The 24,219-nt window shown below is 34.2% G+C and overlaps 1 protein-coding gene across 1 annotated transcript in view; it reads right to left on the bottom strand.

Annotated features, from left to right (window-relative positions):
* Window positions 1-7,449: 7,449 nt before the first annotated feature.
* The window catches only part of LOC106104479 (failed axon connections), a 31,164-nt gene continuing 14,394 nt past the window's right edge, over window positions 7,450-24,219 (bottom strand). Inside the window, exons 2-6 of the mRNA XM_013284542.1 lie at window positions 12,641-12,776; window positions 10,972-11,174; window positions 8,575-8,712; window positions 8,191-8,466; window positions 7,450-7,938 (exon numbers count right to left, since the gene is read on the bottom strand). Coding sequence (XP_013139996.1) covers window positions 7,882-7,938; window positions 8,191-8,466; window positions 8,575-8,712; window positions 10,972-11,174; window positions 12,641-12,776 — 810 coding nt within the window. The 3' untranslated portion in view covers window positions 7,450-7,881. The remainder of the gene's footprint in view (window positions 7,939-8,190; window positions 8,467-8,574; window positions 8,713-10,971; window positions 11,175-12,640; window positions 12,777-24,219) is intronic.

Genomic DNA, 24,219 nt, shown 5'->3' with positions numbered 1-24,219 from the left:
GATTGCATTCATTTGACGGTTTTCGCGAAACAAACGATTATTGGGCAACAGCCTTAAGAGATAGATATATGCTATCGGGGACTTTTTTTAGCAAATTTAAAGGGCTACAATTCTTCCATACATAATTTTTATGTAGGTCTTATAGTTTAGGCTACGTAAGCAAAGAAAGCAAAAATGACCCGAAATTTCGTCGCGCGATTTTGAGCTAAACTATTTAACTACGTCGTAGTCTTTGACTCCAAAAATCAAACAAAAAAATGGGACCCACCTGCAAGCATTACCTTTCGGATAAAAAACGATTTATCAAAATCGGTTCAGTATCGGCGGAGTTATGCCGTAACACACATAAAAAAAAACATATAGACGAATTGATTACCTCCTTCTTTTGGGAAGTCGGTCAAAAAGCAATGTAAAATGGATGTATTTCAAAAGAGAGTCGTAGCTTCTTCAACAGTGGTTGTTGAGGTCCAGATAACCAAACCTCATTAGACCGATAAATTTAAGTCTTCATTCATGCCAATGAAATTGCTTACAGAATCGAACTGAAAGCCCAACCTAATAATATCCAAAGTGTATCAATTTAATTCACGACTACACGGACTCAATAAACATGTAGCGCGATAAATCGGGCAAGATTTAATAAAGCTCTTTACCCATCACTTGTTTACTGTGTAGAAACGGACTCCCGATGACTTCATTTCGCTCAATCTATATATACTGAAAGGGAAGAAAAAAGTTAATAGCGTGATTCAGCTACGAAGTTATTTAACAGTAAATTTTTTAATGATTTTTTTTTATTACTCAATCTTACTAAATTTTATTGCCTATTGAAATCTAATATTATTACTTTTTATATAAGATGTATTATAGAAGACATTATTAAATAGTAAAATTATAAATGAAATAAAAAAAAACACAAAAAATTGTGGTAATAAACTATTTGATGTTGGCGTAACTAATATGGAAAAAATTGTTTACATTTTATGCCGCAGCAACAGCGCCACGGGCGACACGCCCCTAGGTATATGGAGATATTAAAAAAAAATTAGTATCCTAATTGTTCTTCCAGACTAGTTCTATATCTGTGTCAAAATTTACATTTTTAGATCTAAGGCTATACACTACGGTAATAGTAATAAAGTATAACCTATGTTAGTCACAAAATTTTACTTTTTTATTGGTGAAAAAGAATTTAAAAAATCGGCCGAATAGGTTTTACGTAAATCAAATACATACAAAATGCAAATTTCTCCTCTTTGTAATAAATCAAAGCACAGAATACTGTGCTTTCATTCCCACTATTTTAGCGCTGGCGGTAATGGTTGATGGCGGTGTTGGAAACTCCAACTAATGTGTATATCTTGCTAATATTATAAATGATTACTAGACTTTGTAGCCTAAACGACTGATCGGATTCCGATGAAATTTAGTATGAATGTAGAGAATAGTCTGGAAGAACACATAGGCTAGGCACATAGGCTAGCACTTTTGTTTTTTCTTAACTAGACGCGGACGAATTCGGAGGTGAAAGCTAGTACTATTATAAAGAGGAGAGATTTATTTTTTGCATGTATTGATATAAGTCAAAAACTACTGTACCGATTTCAAAAATTCTGTGTATCAGTCATTAACATAGGCATATTTCACAAGGAAGTCGCGAGTTACAGTAATAGCCGACATTAACTTGAACTCGACAAACGTCGTGATGAAAAAGCTGTTATTTCCAAGCAGCAATCATAGTAGATATCCATACAGGTCAATATTTTTATAACAGTACGTCCATCTACATCGCAAACAAGGGTTTCCTAAACAAACATTGTACGCGATCGGATTGCGAAAGGATCCAACCTGCTTTTCATCTTTTTTTTTTACTTTTTAGTCTTCATATCCAAGTCGCAATTAATTACACGAAGTAACAACTGGGTTTATTAATTAAAAACATTATTATATTAGCCATAATGAAAGGAATTACAAATAAATTTCTATGTTGTGTATGGAGTGTATTAAGATTGTAATTATTAATAGTTTCAGGTTTAGTAAAATGACTCAATCCAAATCTTCGATACTGAATCTACGATTGAAGTACCAAGGAAACTGAAGCTTTTTCTACCATTTATCGCTCATGTAGGTGAACATTTTAAATGTACGATTGAATAAATTACCGCCATCTGTTATACCATTACTGTCTATGAGTTCGTCTATCGGCCCGTTGTTTTTCAAGTAATATCCCTTAGACAAACTAGATGGCGCTGATAGATGAATTATTAAGTGCTAAAAATTCTAGATGGCGCTGAAATAATATTTATATAACCTCTGAAAACTAAAATACTTCGTTTTTTAGAGAAAATGTTTATTTACACCTTTATTTTATACATCAAAAGTTTAGGTGTTTGTCTTTTATTTATTTATAATTCATTTTGTATTTAGCAATCCAAGGAGATGCGAATGAAGATAATCTTATCTTACTAATATTATAAATGCGAAAGTTTAGATGTATGGATGAATAGATGGATGTTTGTTAGAGATTTTTGCCTAAACGACTGAACCGATTTTGATGAAATTTGGTACAGATGTAGAGGACAGTCTGGAAAAACACATAGGCTACTTACTTTTGCTTTTTGTTTTAATTCCATGCAGACGGAGTCGCGTGCGAACGTTAGTTTAAGATAATTGTGACGATCTGGGCTTTTTGGAACTTCCCATTTTGCTTACCTCAGATTTTAGAAGACAATATTCTATAGCACAACTCAAACGATTTTTTGGAATAAAATATCTTACTACTACCCTCCCCTTTTTGTTGAGCATCGGTTACACCCCCTCTATTATCCATTGACATATACACGTATATACCTATAGTTTTTTGTAATCATTTGTAATCATTACATTTTGGATTAAGTATAGCTTTATGCCCATCTCCTCATTACCTTCAGCTTTGTTAAATTTCACGTTTATCAGTATGCGCAATTTCTTTAAGAAGATACACAGTTTTTGTATCATGTAGTACCAGTGAAAGAAATTTTATAAACATTCCTTTAGAATTAGACAGATAAATGTCAGGATCGGTAGGTCAATGGTAATAGGTACAGTGTCCTGAGATCACAATATTCAAGTAACAGGCAGAAAAATAGCCTTGGATCTCGCAAAGAACATAATCTCTGTCCCTTCCTACAATACTTACCTATATTATTCTCAAATACATATTTAACAGTGGTAGAGCCCGCTTTAACATCTTCACACTGTAGGGTCAACGCGGCCGGTGAAATACGACAGCCACACAGAAGACAGCGGTCAAGTGGGAGCAATTCCTCGTACAGTCTGATGAGTGTGGTGCCAGTGGTCCAACTTTAGTCCCTTTTCTTTATAAGAAAAGGATGGAAAGGGAACATGGTTTTGACGCTGGAGGACACGGATAGGAAGTGAAAATATGCTCTTTATGTGCGTTTTCTCCTCTGTCGGTTAAGGGTAGGCAACGCATCGTGTATTGCGAATGTTTATGGGTCGCTTCGCCATTGGGCGGATTAGGTGGCCGCTTGCTTGTTCGCTTATATTATATAAAAATATTTTTATTAATTACGAGCTGTTGCCCGCGACTTCGTCTGCATGGTATTAGAAAAAATACGAACTATATAAATAACAAAAAGCTACGTATCCCTCAGGAACCGGACATTTCTCGGGGATGAACCCTATCCCATGTATACTCCAGACTTTGACATCTGTACCAAATTTAAATAAGATATGTTGAACCGTTGCAGAATGATCAATTAAACATTAAAAAACTGAATTAATGAATCCCACAGGAACCGTAACTTATGAGACCCGTTCAGCCGTTTAGGTTACAAACGCTAACAAACATCCATCCATCTAAACTTTCGCATTTATAATATTAGTAAGATATATTTGACAATGATTAGTTAAACCTGTGTTTAAACTCTGTGACCTTTATTGTTCATTTGTTTTAGTAGGATAAGGAAGAAGATAATTAAGAATTTGATTAAATAAAACACACCCGCACAACTCTGACACATTAGAATGTCTTCTAATAAATCCGAGCATTTGCAGTATATATACGGTATACCACTTTATTGTTAAATTTGACAGAATATTAGATACATTGAAAACTTACCAGAACAATAAACACTGAAAGCTCAGTTATAAACGACACGATGCCGAACAATTAATCTATATAATTGAATAATTAACCTACCACTTATATTAATACATTAATAATAATGAGAAAACTAGAACCAATGAATTTCGAATGAATATGAGAAATGTCAAACAGTAATATAATTAAAACTACATTTTTTTTTTGTCTTAACACTATAACTATACCGCTATTATAAACATAGTCGAATAAGTATTCTACGATTAATTTGTATTACTATGAATGAATAATATTAAGATATTTGATACGGGTCTGAAAATGTATAGATTAAATCTACGATGTTACATTAGAAGTCATCCATTCATCTAATATTTCGTTTCCCAGTTGTCACCTTCGAGTCGCGAGTTGTTGAGCGTTCAGTATTAAAACCGCCACACACGTTCGACATTTAAAATTGTCGGTTAGAACTGATCGTGTGTAGCTGGCTTCACAAGCATTCATTACTCTTACATCTACAATCGCTATATTAACTTAGTTTATGTTACCACTGCCGATACACCTTTACAAAATATTGATCTCTCAGGTTTTATAAGGAGAATGACAGAGATAGTAATCAGTTTCTGTAAATGTGTTTCGACAGTGGAAACCTATCTTATCCTAATTAGATGTAAATTTAGCCAGCAAATAAGTTTTAAATGCAGAAATCGCGTTACTAAAATAGTTCACACACTCGTCCATTCGCAACCCATACAAAAATCTTTTTTTAATTCACACTCAAGTACACGAAGTCAAGTACCTCACTAAGAAGCGAAAATGCAAATCTGTTACTGAACTTAGGCAATTACTACAATAACTCGGAAAGATAAAAATAATCATAACTAATTTGAGATAACCTCAAACAACCATGAATTTCCATAGCTGAATCTGTACAGAAATATATTGTTTTCTCTATATTTTCAAAGTGAACCAGATGAAAAACAATATGTTCGTGTTCAGATGTTTCAGCAATGGAAACTCACAATTACACTTATACATAAAACCGTTCTATTAAACCCGCTACACACCATCAGTTTTAACGGCAAAGTTACCACTGACGATGTGTTGCCGGCATTAGATATCGGCGATGCTTAAATCTATTCTAAATCTTATGTTTCAACTTACTTATGGCAGTGATGTTCGCAGTTGTCGGGAGGGACCTTTTGGTCGACCATTACCCAAAGAACATGAAATCATTTTTTTCAAATATGAACCGAAAAACTCGTAACTTCACACACAACTGAAGTGAAGTTACTTCCTAAAACTATGAACTATCAACTACTCTTTATATTAAATATATTTATATCTAAAAACAAGGTATGAATTCCATTGAGCGTTTTGCTTTAAAGGTTTGCAATACAAAGGTATTCCGCGTCAACATTATAACGGTTATTCAACGCTCAATGCAAATGAAACCTTTTATACTTAAAACCTAGAGCCTTAATTACTACTCACTAATAACTACCTTAATAAATCCCCTACACCTTCAGTTTTAACTGAACGGTTATACTGTCCTCTTAAAATCTACGTGCATAGGCAATTTACTCTCAGCTACACTACACAGTACTCGATTTGCCTATACACGTATAATTTAAAACAGACAGACTGTTCAGGTAAAATTGTAGTGGGTGTTCTACATGACATCTTAAATCTCCAGCCAATATCTTAGTTTACCTCGGTAATTAAGATGTCCAGCTACAAACTCCTATATAGTTGTATTTTGATCCTGAAAGTTGGTCTATTTCTTCTATTCTTGGTTGATTCTGAGAGTTTGTAATTGGATATCTCAAATAACGCGATTCTTACCTAAACCTAAGATTACTGATTTATCGCTAGATGGGATGTTTTTAATACGGAATGTCGATGAAGAATTCATATTTCAAAAGAAATCGTTGAATAATTTAAAAGCAGGTAAAGTGGGAATGCGACATTGCTTGATACAAAGCTGATTCAAAATGGCGGAAGCTTACAAGATGGCGGCTGCTAAGAAGATGGCGGCAGCTTACAAGATGGCGGATGGTTATCATTGCCTAGTAGTCTACTTGGAACTCGATGTCCACGGTGTTGTTCTAAAACTACAAGAACCGTTGAGTTCTAAAACCTCTTTGCCTATTCGATAAATTTGTCGTTTGATTTGAATGTCGTTTGATCATGATCTAATACGTCTGCATCCTCGCAAGACCACATTTATAACAAATTTATATAATTAAAATCTTAATTAATACAATATCAAAACATTACGGACTATGTAATTAATACATTAATACGTAAAAACAGTCTTCCAGGAATTTAATTTTTTTTTTATCAAAAATTTGTAAATTGTAAATTTTTTTTATTCAATAATGTAAAACCAAGATATTAAACCAGTCGAAATATACAACGTTGTTTCGTTTTAGATTCTAATTAATAAGAATTTACAATACAAAACCGTTTATACGGCCGAAATACTAGAATTTTTAAATAGCTACTTCACAACATAAAGAATATGAATTCATTAAAAACAATCGTTGGCTTTCCCTTAATCTTATATTAAAATGGATACTATATGTATATTACGAATAAGTCATGCGATGCTCCCTACCGTGCTGACAGATAAATAACGTATAAATTTGGCATAACCCTCAAATGACCTAATCACGTGCATAATTCTAATTATCTCGTAAATTTTGAATTAAAAATCGTCTTATCTTCTAAGTGCCTTAATAATATAATTATTTCATTACTTAATTCTATAGAACTAATTTAATATGTAAGCCTACAATTCTATAAGCCTTGTAACCTAGTATAATTGAATAAGAAATCAAATATAAGCAAAACCGTATAACGAAAATCAGGAATCGATAAATGACAACACTCACGAACATACAAACATCAAACTAAAGATAGACAGTTCAACTTCAATTGCCTGCTAGGAGCTCGTTGATATTGGGCTTTTATTTGTGCAACGTAAAGATATTTCCCGTTGGACCGATAGATCGATCAGTCGGTTCAACGGGAAACACCCGTACATTTATAAAAGCATATTGATACTGTTTTTAAAAAGATGGGAAATGGTAATGTTTACTATGGCTTTAATGTACGAACATGAGTTGATAAACCGAACGTTTTAAAAAAAACAAGATTTTTACATTTTTGGTAGGGTTGTCACAATAACTTATGAAAAATAAAAGAAAAAACGTTAATTAGTATTATTACTCATTATAATAAAATACGTAACAAATAACTGAATCTAATAATTTTCTTTTTATTTACGAAAAGTACAAAATTAGAGTAAGTAATTTGTTAGGTTATCTATCTTGTTGTATGGGTAATAAGACTATTTGACAAATGTTTCATTCTATTTTTCTTAATCTATTGTGACAGCCCTACGAGGATATGTAAAAAAAATGATGTTCTTTAGAAGCTTTGTCTCTGTACCGTTTATTTAGTCATGTGCTATACGCTGTCACGCGCCAATTTGAGTTGAACTATCTATCGCAACGTAAATTATAATGAGAACGCAAGACACTGCTTCGAGGTACGCAACCTTCGACAACTGAAAGAAACGGGAAAGACAAATGGATTTACATGGTTTTATTATACAGAAACTACCACGAGTCTGACTCTTAAATGTAAATATTATTAAATATAATGAAAATTTTGTACAGTGGGCGAAACGACGTTACTTATACGCGTTGCGTATAGTTGGACGTTCATGCGTTTTGCCCACCGTACCTACGTTTGCTTGCGATCTAACGCATTTACTTCTCTTCCTTGTCTTCGGGCTCCATCTCCTGTTCTTTCTCCTTTTCGTCCACCTAGAGAAGAGAGGCAAGGTTTAGAAAAAAGACTTTTAGCGTACTAAAATGCAGTGGTGCAGATAAGTTACCTTTCTAACAGTGAAAAAATTTTCGAAATCGGCCGAGTAGTTTTTGAGTTATTTCAATACATACAAAAATACAAATCTTTTCTCTTTATAATATTAGTATAGATTGGGAAAGTTTTGAAAGCAATCCGCGTATTCGCTGCCGACAACTAATTAAATGTTACTAAATCAGATTTAATCTTACCTTGCCCTTCTCAGTATCATCAGCCAATGGCTGCTTTTCAGCGGCGCCGGTGCCTTCTTTAGTCTCCTTCCCCTGGTCCTTAGGCTTGGGCGCTTGGGCGTTCATATCAAGCATTCGGCAGATGTCCTCCCAGTCTGGGTAAGCGCGTTCTTTAATGCGGGTCACAAGCCCCACCAAGTTGGGGTACAACTCGTTCATAGCATCACGTAGGGGGTGATACTCCTCAGCATTGAAGAAGTGCAGCTGAGCAAGATTGGCGAACGCTACCACGTCCAACTGTTGAAGATATTTTTTTTAGTTGTAATGTATTCAAATATACTTCTTTTCGAATGGTTATTTTGAGTACAAAGAAGGAAATGCAAAGAGGAGGAGTTATAAACTTACCAGGGTAGGTTCGTCACCAAAGAAGTAGGGTCGGTCACCGAGATATTCAGAGAGCACGCGCAAGTCGCACTTTCCGAACTCGATGATCTCGTCCTCGGCGTGGAGGCCGATGCCATGCGCCTTGGCCTTCTTCATACCCTAAAGATGCAAAATAAATAATTCAAAACATCATAATGACTTCAGAAAAAACATTTAGTAGCAAATAAAAATAAACAAAAAAAAAACTAATTCTCCATTGATTTATCCCTGTATTTAAATACAAATTATATAAAATATTATCCTGCGAAATGGATAATCCCATATAGATTAATAACTCCTATTTCCTTTAGTAATTCATTCTTTCTTTCAGTAAAACCCCATACATTTTACATTTCATGCCATCCATACATCTCTTCTTAATTCTAAATCCTATCCATATATCCCTTCCACATTCATATTTGAAACTGTACTTGTCACGTGTGCCCTCTTGTCGCCACGGGGAACCTCGGAGTATACCCTATTAGAGATGGCTAGGTTTTAGTGATCCACGCTGCACCAGTGTCAATTGGTTGATTACATCTTTGAATTTCTTCTCAGATATGTGTAGAATACATTATGATGTTTCCTGTCACCGGCATCTCATATATCCTGCACTGCTTATATCATAACATATTGTCATACCTTTATTTTGACTGAGTCTGCAATATGTATACATACTAGTCTGCAGTCGAATCCCTCAGTAGAGCGTCGGGTTTCGGAAATCGAAAAACATTGCACATAGCGGGGATCGAACCCGGAATTGCAGATAAGGTGTTCGATGTTTAACCTCTAGGCCACCGACGTTTTACGATATCGCAACAATACCATGCATTTTATACTAATGAAAACAAAAGCTAAAATTCTTTCAATGCGTCCCTTATTTTTGATCATTAATAGTCTATTTCCCAGCGCGGGGTCTGCATATATAACGTTTGTTATTTCTCGCTGCAATTAAAAGAAATATTCACATATAAAATAAAATGTATTAAAGGAATATGGTTATTAATAATAGTGAGAAAGCGTTGAAATGATTTAGCTGATATGATGTGCGAATGAATATAAAATCACTTTATTCAGCACTTTGTGAACTAAATTCATTTTTCAACGATTACATTTAATCTATGAATTTGTTCCGTAATTGCCGAAAGATACTTTTTAAGTTTTTATTACGTATTATTCTAGCACTACTTTATTTCTGGAAGGAATAAATTATGATTTTAGTCATGATAATCTTACAGTAAAAAAAAAATAAATCCTAACAAATCAGCACAAAGAAAACTAAGATTCAAAGTAACGATAAGTAGACGAAAAAGAATGTCTATTTACTAAATGTGTATTAGCTAATATGAATAACAAAGATACGATTTGTTATCACATCCTCGTGGAGCGTACAACAATTTAAAATCAGTTAACCCGAGCTCAAGGACCAAAGTCAAATTTATGCACTCGTGTCGCTCGCACTTCTAGATATTATCATTTCCTTGATAGATAGCTAAGCAAGGTACGTGCATGTTAGGAGAAGTTAAGAATGCATGTGATAAGGAGAACTTCTAAGCCTGTAAACACTAAGGGACTTTGTAAGTAACGATTAAGTTATAGTATTAGTGTGTAAGTATAGAACTTTACTCTCCTATTTTTCTTTACGCGTCTTTTTTATATTTACGTTTCTTACAGTTGTATTACTTTTACTAAGATTATCCTATTTCATTGTAAACAATACCATCGTTGTAGAATTTAAGTTTCGTTTAGTGCAGTGCGGTCGAACACCCGACAAACTAAAAATAAACTATCGATAAAGCATAGAAGAACGGAACACGGTCCAGGCGGAATATAACGCCCACATTAACAAGTTACTAAATATTGTAAACATTGTTTCTACAGTTTAAAAAGTTAATACTATAAAATTTTGACTACACACCATACAAGTCGTATGCATGGTGAAAAAAATCAATTCAGTTCTGGCAAGAAGTGCGTTTATTATTGAAACCACTTTTGTCAATTTACCACAAAATAGTTTAAATTTTGTAAAATCAGCTTAAAATATTAAATTCAAATTTTTATCTATAGGGTTTTGTATGATATGAAGTGTGGACTGAATTAAGATAAGAATGATTGCCTTAAGTTATCTTTAAGTTAGTGGTCGAGAATATTGGGTCCTGGGTTCGACATGGAAGAAGTTTTGAATTTACTAATTTCAAAAGAGATGTTATCATACTCTTTTTTTCCTATACCACTTTAAAAACCTTAATGAGCTTACCCCAGCTATATTCCACTTTTGAACCTTCAAGTTCATTTCCAGCCAACATACACCAAGATCACTTTCGCTTTGATATCATTTAAATAATGAGAGGCAGATGGAGAAATGGTAACGAAACTTACCTTGCGTGCGGCGGTAAACTTGAAGCAAATGTTCAAGATCGGATTCGGCAGGCGAGTGTTGAGAGCGTTACGAAGATTTACTTGGTATCCTCTAATCATGCTTTCAGGGTACTTGGCACGCCACCACAGAACCACCCATGCAAAGTGATTCTCAATCATCGACACCATAGCGTGAGATATACCACGCTGTTCGGCATTCAAACCTGGGGTAGAAACCACGTATTAAGCACATACTCGTATCTTTGACATTTACTATTTATTAATGAAACTCCGAAAACATGCACAACTTATATTTTACTTGAGGTTTACAATTTTTAGAATTCGACTGCCTTAATAAGTGCATTGATACATATTCCTATCTCTGTTTCGTCGAAAATGAAAGGGATAAAAATATGTTGACTATAATTACAACTGGTAGTAGTTGATAAATCTTTAGAACCACACCTTATTTAGTGACGGCCAAAGTTTACTTGTGTTCACTTAACATCGAGTGAACTCGACGGGGGAATATAAAAAATGTAGCAAAAGCAATTTTCTCGTGTTATGCTCTCTGCACATGCGCTGCATATCCAGGTTGCCTGATTTAGGTCGCCCGAGCTTTTTTAAGAGACAGCCTCCCTCCGCCCCAGGGTAACAGATTAAGGCCCGTTTTCCACCTGTGCGATTAGACGTCCGACTCTATCGTATGCGACTGGCGTATAGCAGCAATGTTACTACTGTTTCCACTATGGAGACGCATACAAACAGTCGAGTCACGAGTTGCGCGAGTCGGTTGGTGGAAAGGATCCTTAATGCACTGATTTATAAATGGGTCGGGTTGTAGTTTTTGACGGTAACTTTTTAGCGTTTAATATTAATTGACCTGACCTGAATTTTTCATACATATAATCGTTATAATCTTTTTATATGATTTGTATGTGTTTCAATGTACAAAGTTACAAATAAGATTACGATTCGCGTGTTCCGGACAACCGTAAACAATGGTGTTATTGTGAAGCTAGATATGACGATATATTGTTATCGAGCTGTCATCCGCAAACTTCGTTAGCGCAAATTTGGTCTACCCTTTACGCCATTTTGACAGCGCGGAATTAAAAAAAGTAGCCCATAATATGCTCGTCTATGTCAGCTATCTTACAGTGAAAGTCCGGTCGAAATAGGTCCAGCCGTTTCGATGATTACCCGGAACAAATGCGGCTGGCGGACAGACAGACAAAAATTTTTAAATGTGATTTTCGTTATCAGCAACGCAAATACATCATCTTCCTGAAATCTGATATTTTTCTTATGATACTCCAATTTTATTACATGTACTAATATAGATTTAGTAATCACAAATGTATCATAAGCGTCCTCACCCTTTAAACTTTAGATAAAAAATGTGATCAGAATGTTTTCACAACAGAACATATATATTCTACTAATACATCAAAATGGCGACCGGAGCGCCATCTCTGGAACGAGTGGACCTATTTGGACGGGACTTTGAAAGATAGCTGGTAGAAGGTAGACGCATGCAGGTATGTGATAGATAACTTATTTTTTTTAAATACGCGCTAGCAAAGTTTGTCGGCAACAGCTCGTCCTAAAATAATGTACCATAACATAACTGATATCAATGAATTGTTAAAATGAAATAAATATCAAAGAAATTTTTAGCGTGACTTACCAGCATCAAGATGCTTATCAAATTTCTTTGAGAGCTCTTTGATGATGATTGCGCTGTCAGCAATCTCTTCCCCGTTCAATTCCACGAACGGCAGCAGACCCTTCTTGGAACGGAATTTGGCCTTATGGTCCACGTTCTGTAAAAGAATAATACAAGTTAACAAAAATGTCTCACAACAGAAAGATATAATAGTAAGTTTACATTGCAGAAACACTTCAAAAATATGTTGCCATCAGCTTCATTACGGTGCAGGTATTACGGTAGTGTAAACACAATAAGCAAGTACTCAAAATGCTTGATAACATGACGCTCAGCGTATTTTTGGAGACCGTTTAAATACTTAATTATGATTAACATTGTTGGTAATGTCTAGCAAGCATTTAAATCAGTGATTCTCAAATGGTCCAAGTGGACCTGAGGATCAACGTTCGTTGAAAACAAAATTGGGTGTCCACCAAAATGTTCACTTGTTTGGAACACAACTCGTGAATAATTTATTAAAGTAAGGATTTTTATAAAAGGTTACTTTGCAATCGAAAACCCAAAAATTTTGAAAGAACACCACGAGTAAAATGTTTGGGAACCTCTGATTTAAATTATTGAAAAGTTATCAATTTTAAATACGCGACAAATTTAAATTCTTAACGAGTAAACGTTTTCTTATCAACATAATATAGATTACTTGACATTTAAACAGAACAATATTTTTTCAAAGAACGCATAAAAGATACAAGTATCTTATTTTGCTCTCTGACCAAATATAGTCTATACTGTAGGTTTCATATTGTGTTTAATAAAGGAATTCACAAAGCATCGTAACTTCTGTATGATTTACTCTTTACTTCTATTTTATCAACTCTGTCCCACTTAAGCTGCGTAATTTGCAACTACGACGTTTATAAAGACAAACACACTCACTGCAAAACAGGCCGATATCAACCTGACGCGGTACTTCGAGCTACACTTCTTTTTTGCTCATAGTTTGTGAGTAACCAAAAAAATTTAATACTTATATTACTCACACATACATCTAAATGTTATTCTAAAATTTACAATTATCGCCTGCCACGTACAGCTTTATGCAGTGATTAATATATCTACAATCCAGTCTGCTGGCAATCATATGTAGAATGGTGTTGTTATAGCAACTTAAACTATCTTAGGCGGAAATATTTTTGGGGGCACATTTTGGCCCGCCGCCGCACCAGATGAAGTTTTATGATTTTACATGCAGCAGTAAACGTGTTAATATAGGGAATGATTAATAGCTTTTCGATAATTGCATACCGCTCTTAATATAGTTTCAAGAAAGCTTGTTTACTTTAGTTGTTAATTTATAATGAGGACTGTTTATTGCGCAGGAGATAATTAATTTGTTGGAAGACAAAAGCGTCGCATTTGCAATGTACCTACTCGATATTGTAATTTTGACTAAAATTGTTAAGATTATACTAAAGTTTTGAAATTTCGAAGATTTAAAACAAAAGTGAGCAAAAAGTGTACATTTTTGAAATAGGCCGATGACGTCTCAAGCCAATTTAAATCTATTACGTATAAGACACAATACCATGTAAAAACAGCTAATGAAATATGTTATAAAAAATTTACATTCCTCAACCGTTACAGTTATAGAAATGGTTACCATTTCTATAAAGAAAAAGCGCCCGGGAAAAGTTTTCCTTACATGTTCTTAAGGTTTCGTAAAAGGAAAGTCGCTAAAAATGGCCCAATCGTTTTAATACTCCCGTTTCTTGCGAATCTTATTCAAGTTTTCTTTTGAATTGAGTATAAGTCGACTTCATGTTTTTTATATTACTCTTTTCTCGTTAAATTTATTAATAAATTGTAATTATACTCTGGCATTTTCGAAGCTAATTAAGTTCTTTTGAATAAACAATTATAAGTCGCAACAGTTTTGATATGATTAATGCGATATGCGTTCGAAAACTAACAAGTGTGGCCGAGGGCTATGTCCGGACCACTGGACTAGGGGGTTTGTGGGTGGAAGGGGTTGGCGAGGTGTGAAGGGTGGCTGGGGGTGTCTGGGTGTAGCGGCTGCCGGGGGCGACGTCCCCTGTCATTGTTGCATCACAGTACATAACCCCGACAGACGCATTGCTATATACTTTGAATGCATTTTTAAACACTTCCATTGCTTGCTGAAATAAAGTACCGGTTATAAGAATATTGATTTATTGCAGGCGCACTATTCACATGAGAAACAATTTTAAATATTCATCCAATGAACTTACTGAACGTACCTACATTAGAGTATGTTTATTGCACTACAAATTATTATTCCAATTAGAAACGAATCATCAAATATTTGTTATTATAATTTACAATAATGACTTTATATTAAAGTATGTGCAAGTAATTCGTGTTCGAATTATACTATAATAAAGTAAATCCTTCATAAGTGAAATCATAAAAAGATTTTTCATAAATGCTTTAGTTCAATTCGTTGTAGTCGTGTTTGATAGGGGGGTAGAGGTGGTGTGGTTAATCTGAGCGGATTGCCATAGCAACGAGCTCGAGACGAGCGCAGGGAGCAGCTGTATTGATTTCGACAGACTAGGTTCACCGGCCGGCCGTCTCCCGCCCTCGCGCCCCGCGCGCCTTCATGCGCCCCCACGCGCCCTGCACCCGGGCTATGCCACCCTAGTAACAGTACACACACTAACACCATGTTTCTATGCTGCGATACAAGCATAAATATCACACGAGTATAACATCTATGTCTTGTTAACATTTGAATCTCAGTGTAACGAATTAATTGGAAGCTATTGTCGAGTTCTGTACCACCCAGATTGAATATTCAAATGTAATTTGGATACATTCAGTATTATTCAGAAAAGCAAATTCTATCAAATTTCTCATATAAATACATAATCTGTGTGTCTATATCTATATTAATGTTATAAAGAGGAACGTTTTGTATTTTTGTATGTATTGAAATAACTCAAAAACTACTGGGTCGATTTTAAAAATTCTTTCACAATTAAAATGGAAATTCATCTGTGAGTAACATAGGCTATATTTTATTATTACTAATGTTGAGGAACTATTAATAAACAACATATTTCTGGACCATGGCGTTAAAAAATCACAATGTTTTAACTTTTCTCGGCTACCGCTGCCTAAACCGTTAGAGGTATATAAAAATGATGTATGAAAGAATTGTGGATCTCAAAAAGTTCTACAGAAAAGTCTGCGATGGCATATATCTTCTACCTTTAACGGTTTTCTTACTATACCCACTTTTTTGTTAACGAATTAAAAACCGCACGCTATTTGCGGCGTTCTTTTATTGCTTGCAAAATTAATCCTTACCGAAATAAACGCTTTTGTTGTCATGAGAATTTAATGTAGAATAAAATTGTCCTTTACAGTATTTAAATTGGACTAATAGTTTAAAAGATATCGCGAACACAAACAATAAGGGTGACAGAAAAATCAGCACACAAGCTACCGGGCTTAGAAATTTGGAATCTGGCATTGATTGCTGTTATTACGTAGATTACTACTAAGGTAATACTGTAGGTGATAGGTTACGCGCGGACTTAAATTTTAAAATTTCAAATTTCACGTGGTTGAAGTCGCGGGGAACAGGTAATAATAAATATAATCAAGCATAAAATACACAAACAAATTTCAATTTACAAAGAAATTTCGTAATACTTAACGTTCAATATTGTTGCTGTTATGAAAATTACTAAGTACGTTACATTGAATTGCAAGAACTGAATACTTAAAAGACGGGCGGTCCGTTTGTATACCAATTCGAGGAAGAGTGGGATTAACTAAGCAGCCTACTTCCTTAGTACCTTAAGTATACAATAAACAAAAAGTATGAGCTACCAAGTAACAAAGGAAATTTGTAAAACAATATACAAAGAAATTTAATTTGTTATTATTATTGCAAAACTTCTTAGTACTGGAATAAAAGAAATACTTCGTAGTATAAATAATACGGAAACGAATTTTAAAGATTCGAAGAAGTGATCCTAAGTATACAAAACATTTTAGCAAAATCCAAATTGGAATTGATTAAAATGCTAATATTTAGTAGACTAGCTTTCGCCCGCGAATGTTGTCTGTTCCACATCTATGATAAATTTCATCGAGATCCATACAGCCGTTTAGGCTACAAACTCTAACAAACATCCATACTTTCGCATTTATAACATTACTGAAGTACCCACGTTTGTTGATTGTGTCATTCACCCTACTCTAATTAATTAACTGTAACGCGCCTCTCTTTACGATAATGTCGAAATAAATTACCACGTGCGCTATTCTCATGTTTTATTACATAAAGTGCCCAAATTATAGAAAAACAAATGTCATTTGCAACATATGGTATTGTTACCTCAAATTCTATTATAAGAAACAAAGACAACAATACTCGTATGTAGTGAAGTGTGACAGCAGTGGAGTTGCACGGTTATTAGAAGTATCAGTTGTTCTACTATGACATGATATAACATGTGTTGTAGAAGATTATGTAGGCAATGGTTTGATTAATTACACGTGCTCGGAAGCTTTGCCGATGGAGGGATATCATCACGCATTCACTGAGGGCACGCGCAAATGACCCTCTGGAAGGAAGAATAATCGGTAAACGAAAATTTTAACAGTAAAATAACTTTCTTATCAAATTCGAAATGCAACACTCAACGGATATACTTATACAAACAGAACTATCTTGGCATATGAACCCTTCATAACTAGTCAATACTAATATTATAAAGAGGAAAGATTTATATTTTTGTTTTCGATTCACGTAAAAACAACGGGGCCGATTTTAAATTTTAATCTGCGAGTAACATTGCCTATGTTTTGCACTGTTTTTTAACTCCACGCGGACGAAGTCGCGAGCAACAGCGAGGATATCTTATACATACTAGCTACACACAACATAGACAGCCAAGTAAATAATAACTGAGGTAAGCAATATCAATTTAAACCTAGATGCAAAAAAAATCAATACTAAATAGTCTTGTCAAACTTATCGACTGAAATTAGGCCAGGTATAGAAGCCTAAGTCCTCCAGAATCTAGCCATGATAAGGGCAAGTTCAGCCATTCCGAAGATGCATCATTCTTCCATTCAAACTTTCGCATTTAATAGTACTTAAGATAAGAACATGTGTGTGTCGTGTTATTTATATTTTACCAAATGAAATAAATTACTAAGTAAATTGCGAATCAACAAACATTAAATGCTACTTATGTATTGATAACACGAAGTCGCAAATTAACACACAATGTAAACAGAGTTGCGACAGGCCAAAACTTGTTACAAAGGATCGAAGATTCTCGAATCATTCTAAATATAGAATTGGCCGGGTTCTGACGCGCGGCGCAGGGGTTGAAGTTGATCTCTGCACCGCTCTACCATACAAAGAGAGCTAATCAATAAAAATATCGCACAGTAACTTTTATTGTACTCAATTGATTCATTCTACGCAGTTAAGGTTTACAAGGAGCGGTATAAAATAAATTATAGTTATTTTAAGTTGTTATTGACATTTTTATGTACTTAAAAATTCTTTCCTTGGACAGAAATTATTGTTACGATAACGTCCTTTTGTCAAGTACTTTTAGTACAAATGTTCTTAAAGTACTGGAACACGTTTTTAACGCGCAAAATATTTTGACTCATAATAAAAACCAAGAAGATATCAGTCATAACTTAAATTTGTTGTGACTTCTACGATACGATTTCTCCGCAGTAATTTTAATTGGTAATGATTGGAACAAAAACAAATCACACATACGCACTTTTATCAGCTTTGTCTCAATCCTTCAATCGTCCTTCTAGAAACTTCTTTGCAATCGGGTAAACAATATTTCGATATGAACCTTTCACAGTTTATGGATTTATGCTTTTGTTATCACAACTTACTTCGCAGTTATAAAATTTATGTATTCAATGTTTTCATTTATAGATTAACTCTTCTAGTGAAATTATCATGTCTTAAAGACAAAGGAAATGTTGTATTATCTACACAATTTGTTCACAGTGGAATTTTAAAGTAAAGATTTATTTCCTATCCATTTTGGTGAAATGTTATTTCAAAATGACGGATATAGTTATCTGGTAGGCATTAGAGAAGCAAAATAATACTAGCTAGCTCCATAGCGCTCCCCTGTGAAAAAATGCCACAAAACCCTTGACGGACTGTAACTATCTTGGCTGTCATTTCTATGCCTTAGTAGGTATTACATATTTTCTAATCAAATTAACCGAGATAAAATCTCCTTTACCAGACCAGATAATTTGGTCGCACTATACAATACAAGAGGCCCAAAATAGACTAACAAAATTTACTAGACCAGACCTATACCCGCGGCTGTAGTCTCAGATATGATGATGCAATATAATGAGGTAGAAATGTCTTACCAATAATTGCTAAACATAGTACATAGTGACAGTTTGCTACACGACATACAAACCCAAATGGGAAGCGAATTTAATTCCCTCAATTGTAAAGTTAAAAAGCGTGGCTAAAGCGCTAGCTTGTTGATAGAATTTGTGGAGATTAAATTACATTGTATTATTTTTCCAGACTGAAGACGGAGAAAAAAATTGTTTACGTAAATAAACAGCGATACCTAGAATAATGAATTGCGATGCAGACAGGCAAGGGAGACTTCAAGGATAAAAGCTGTACAGACAGAATCTCTTAAAGATTTTATATTTATGAGTCGTGTTATGAAAAAAAAAACATTGCTTTTCTAAATACTTCTTATCAATCGACTTTTATATAGACTTGTTATTTTTATTCGTTTATTTTCGTACATGCATATTCCTTATTGGAAGCTGCATTTTCCTAACGCAAGCTGCGCTTCCCCCGAGCAAGTACTAATCGAAAGCGAAATTATAGAAACAAGAAGTTCAGTGACCGCCGGATTAATGAACGTGTATGTAAATCTCGCGAACGTTCAACTTGGTACAAGCACGCATAGATCTAAAGTGACAACCCAGTTACTTTGAATGAGGAAATCTCTTCAACGCAATTTCCTCGCCAGTCTATACAGACCCGTCTTGAAGTAAATGCAATTCCTACCAATTATCTGATAGACAATATCCGACTGCATCGAGCAAACCGAGTTGATGTTATTACTCTGTTCCAGTTTTCTATATCGGTAACAAGTAGGCTGTGCGACTAAAACGTCTATGTGAAGCCCCTCTAACAACGGATAGACAGTATAGACAATATAAAGTAGACCGACGAGTTAGCTGACCCGGTGGACATAAGACAAACTTTTTGATAGGTCACTAGCGCCTTCGTGCCAATTTCAAGTATGTAACAAGATCCCTTCCTTCTGTTGTATTCTCTGTCTTTGTATGTCTGGATTTTACTGTCGATTTCGACTGCACATATTGCTGTCACTGTTTTTTCAAAGAGCGTGTAAGGGATGACAGTACTGTGGAAACTGATATTTAAATATGTTCATTCGCATTCAATTGCACTTTTTAATATCAAATTGGTGTGTTCCTACTGCAATTGATGGTGAATTAGATACGCAAAAGGATAATTTTGTTTTAAAAGTACAAAGTATAACATGAAAATGGATTATTACAAGTTTCGAATAAAAGGTGTAATAGATAGGCAAATACAAAAGATTGTGCTCCAATTCAATAGACGATTTCGGGTCTTCTTATACCAAACTGTTATTGTTTTTGACTGGTAATAAAAATCATTTTCACAAGTACATTAAGACTAAAGTTTCGCGTAAAAACACAGTCATTCATATTTAAAATTGTACCCTCGATAAATGGAGACGGTAAGTGGATTCAAGAATATTATATCGGACACCTAATTTTTTATTCATACGTTTGCAATGGGGTTTTCCAGCAATAAACGATTTTCTATATCTGGAATACCGGAAGGGGACTGTTTATAATTTACTGTCTTGGTCAACACATATATTTTACCATATGCAACGGTGCATTTGCAATTCTACATGCTTACCTAATGTTTCCGGTCCGGTACCTATTTTTTTCTTTTTATAAATGGGATTTTTATGTTTTTATCTGCTTATTGTCATTTTGGTATACATCATTTTTTGCAGGGATCTATATCTTACTAATATTATAGATGCGAAAATTTAAATGGATGGATGTTGAAGCCTAAACGGCTGATCGAATTTCGATGAAATTTGGCATAGACTTAGAGGATAGTCTGGAACACATAGGCTACTTACTTTTGTTTTTTAATTCGTAAAATAACGTTAATTTATTTTTAGAAAAAAAAAAATAGTGTAATTATTACTTTTGACGTTTTTTTTATTTTAATTTAGAAAAATTGTCAGTGTTAATAATATTTAGTCACGTCATTAATTGTGTTTGTGAATGAGGAATTGGGGGATAGTTTTAATAACTAAAGTACTTTATGACCCGCATGTTACAACAACATTTAAATTTAATCCATTAATTTTTTTGAAAGCTTAGAGGGGATGAAAACATAGCATAGAGGGGACATTAAGAAAAACGAAACCGTGGTAAAAATATTAGAAAAAAACTGTCGCATCTTACGGTACATATTTAAACACTCAATGTGGATTGAAACAAGGGATATAGTCTTTAGTGAATGATAATCTGTAATCAAAAGCTAAATCAATTATAATTAATTAATACAAGGTTAATAAACATGATATCATTACAAAGAATTGATTCATAGTTTTATAATTTTATTACGCTACTCTGCATCTATTACTTTATATGCTTCCTAATTAAAACTAATAAATTTCTTCGGTCAATATAAATTATCACCAAGAATATAACTGCATTTATCAATTCAATATCCTAAGACTGATGTTAACTTTAAATTAATATCATTATTATTATCAACTTTGGCTCAATTTTTAATGATTTATTACTTTATTTTAATTTTAAAACCAGTATCTTAAACCACAGTTAATGCTTGCAATACAACGTGAAGGATGTTTCGAATTTGTATGCAAATAATTATATGAATGAATATTATGTATTTCTTTAGTAATGAAAGAAAGAGAGCGTGGGTACATGTTGATATGAATTGTTAGCAGTCAATAAAAAGACAGTAGCTTATCTAGGGCTTTAGGTCCTATCAGATAAAAATATACTTAGATACGCAGTACCAGTTTTGGTTTCATAGTACTTAACACGATGTTAGTTAAGACCATTTCAAGAATGTCCTTTCAACTTTTACTGTCGCCATAAACAATAACATGAAAGGTTTTATAGCGAGACGTTTGTAGAGTGGGGTAACAGGGAGATTAAAACGGTGTCCGCATTATAACAGTAGTGAGAATAGATATACGGCCGGTTCTCAGACGCGATTATATTGAGGCGTCCCGGGCAGGGCGAGGCGGGAGACGAAGCGAGAGAGTTGGTCGATGGCGGGTCGCGCAGGCGCGCGTAGGTCGAAGCCCTTACGGTTGCCGACCCGGACCCGGCCCGCCTAGCTCCGGGCTCACCCACCCACTCCCATAATTACGGGACTATTAGATAGGCGAATTCACGCTTACTTGTATATCCGTTGATGCAAAAATATCTCAGATTATGAGTGCTAATTTCTATCATACTCATAAAATTAAAAACGTTGACACAAAAGAGCTTTCAGAAATTTGCATTACCAAGGGAAAAGCTTTCTCTAACTTAGACTAGACTTATCCCTTTGTAGACGTTATCGTGTGTGGGAGTGACATTTCATTTAAGTCTCTACAAGATTGTTGTTTGCGACCTTGTCATTGTTTATCCCTGGCTAAATAATAAGATCCATTTAAACAGCTTTTAAAAGGTAAACAAAGACTTTATTTGCTTTGTGCAAGGTAAGTGCTACGAAGTCTTATCTATTTACAGAGCTTAATTAAAGTATAGTTCTTTGTGAAAAGGATTTTTATTCGAACATTTCTTTTGTACATTTCATAAAGTCTTCGTTGATTTAAGAAAATATAGTCGTGTTTAGGTAACGGATATCTAGGCTATAAAATAAGATAAATGAAAGTATCAAAGCGCATTGCATTAAAAATACTAAAAGAACATCGTCAAAGAGGAAGTCTGTTAAAGGTGAAAATAAGTAATTCGAAATTCTACCCAGAGCGTCATTGCAGAGCTTAATTATGAAATCACAGCTTATTTCAATGAGAAAATTAATTAAAGACGCCATTAAAGATAACCTAAATCATTTTAAAATGCAACGTTCCAAATTAAAATAATACGCGTCGCATCAACGAAATGTATTTAATTTTTTCATAGATGTCGCAACCGAGTGTGCTGAAAGCAGGGATTGCATCGCCTTAAAAAGCTCTCGCTCGTATAAACATACCAAGAGTTTTAACACGCATCCGTTAATTGTATAGTACAGAATGCTAGTTGGAAAACATAATACTAACAAAATCGAAGCTAATTTTAACAATGTATGCTAGTGTTAAATATCGTGCGGTCGAGTGTAAACATGGCGTCGGACAATGCTACCGTTAGTTAAACACACGTTCGGGGAAACACTTGGAGTTCGGAGGCATTTTAATGCTTGCTAGTTTGGTAAATTATAAACTATTGTATTAGAAAAATATTAATTTTATAGAAGTTTAAAACTAATGGTGAAGGAGTTAAAACTAGTAATCGGCGCAAATGTCCAAAGTAACCTGTACTAGTCTAGGGCGTTTGAGTGTGGCGACATCCCTAACCCGTAACCTAAGGTTGGCTAAAATCAATGTTATATTTTCCTTAAATGGATCGGATCAAACCGGACCGGAAATTGATCAGATTGTGATTGAACCATGGTAAGATGACCTGAGAATGTCCTAGAGGTTTTTTGTTAAGAGTAAATAGTGGATAAATTACATCAAAAACATTAATTTCTCCGCAAAACAGCTGATGTTTAAAACGCAATAAATTTATTTTCATATTGTCAATGTCGATGCTTTGTTAAAGAGATAAAAGTTTAACAACCCCACACTAGTATGATACTTACCGCTTTGAAAATAAACATGTTCTAAAGACCCATATACCTATATTCATTAAGTAATTATATAATGATATATCGAGCGAGTAATTAATTAAAACGTCTAAATAAAATTAGTTTACGCGTCAGTAATTCAGCACTTCGAATAGTGTTATTATTTTAAAATTCATCATTTATTTTTTTAACTTTTATGGTAACTGTTTTAGCCGGTAGGTAATAATTGAAAACAATCAAATGTTCGTAAATTGAAGTACTCTATTTGTAAACTAGTTGTTTGTTTTTTTACAGATTTTCTATTCGAATATTTCCCTTTTCTAAAAGTGTTTAAAATTATAATACATGCACATTACATATCAGTTTCACCATAACACGTCGGAGACGGTTTGAAAACAAAATGTAAATGTAATTTATTTCCAGTTGCAGTCCACTGAACATTGCGTCGATACGAATTTGCCTTTCATCGGAGAAGATATCGCTTTTACGTCAATTGAATAACAACTAGACATGGGTCCAATTTTAATTTTAAAAATCTATTCCAAATAGAACGAGATACTTTGCGCAAGAGATCATTGAACGTGAAACATGTCACATAAGATCAAATCTACGTAGAACAAGTATT

The sequence above is a fragment of the Papilio polytes genome, unplaced genomic scaffold (genome assembly GCF_000836215.1).
Source record: "Papilio polytes unplaced genomic scaffold, Ppol_1.0 DF823621.1, whole genome shotgun sequence".
NCBI lineage: Eukaryota > Metazoa > Arthropoda > Insecta > Lepidoptera > Papilionidae > Papilio > Papilio polytes.
This window is presented reverse-complemented; position numbering and strand designations above follow the sequence as displayed.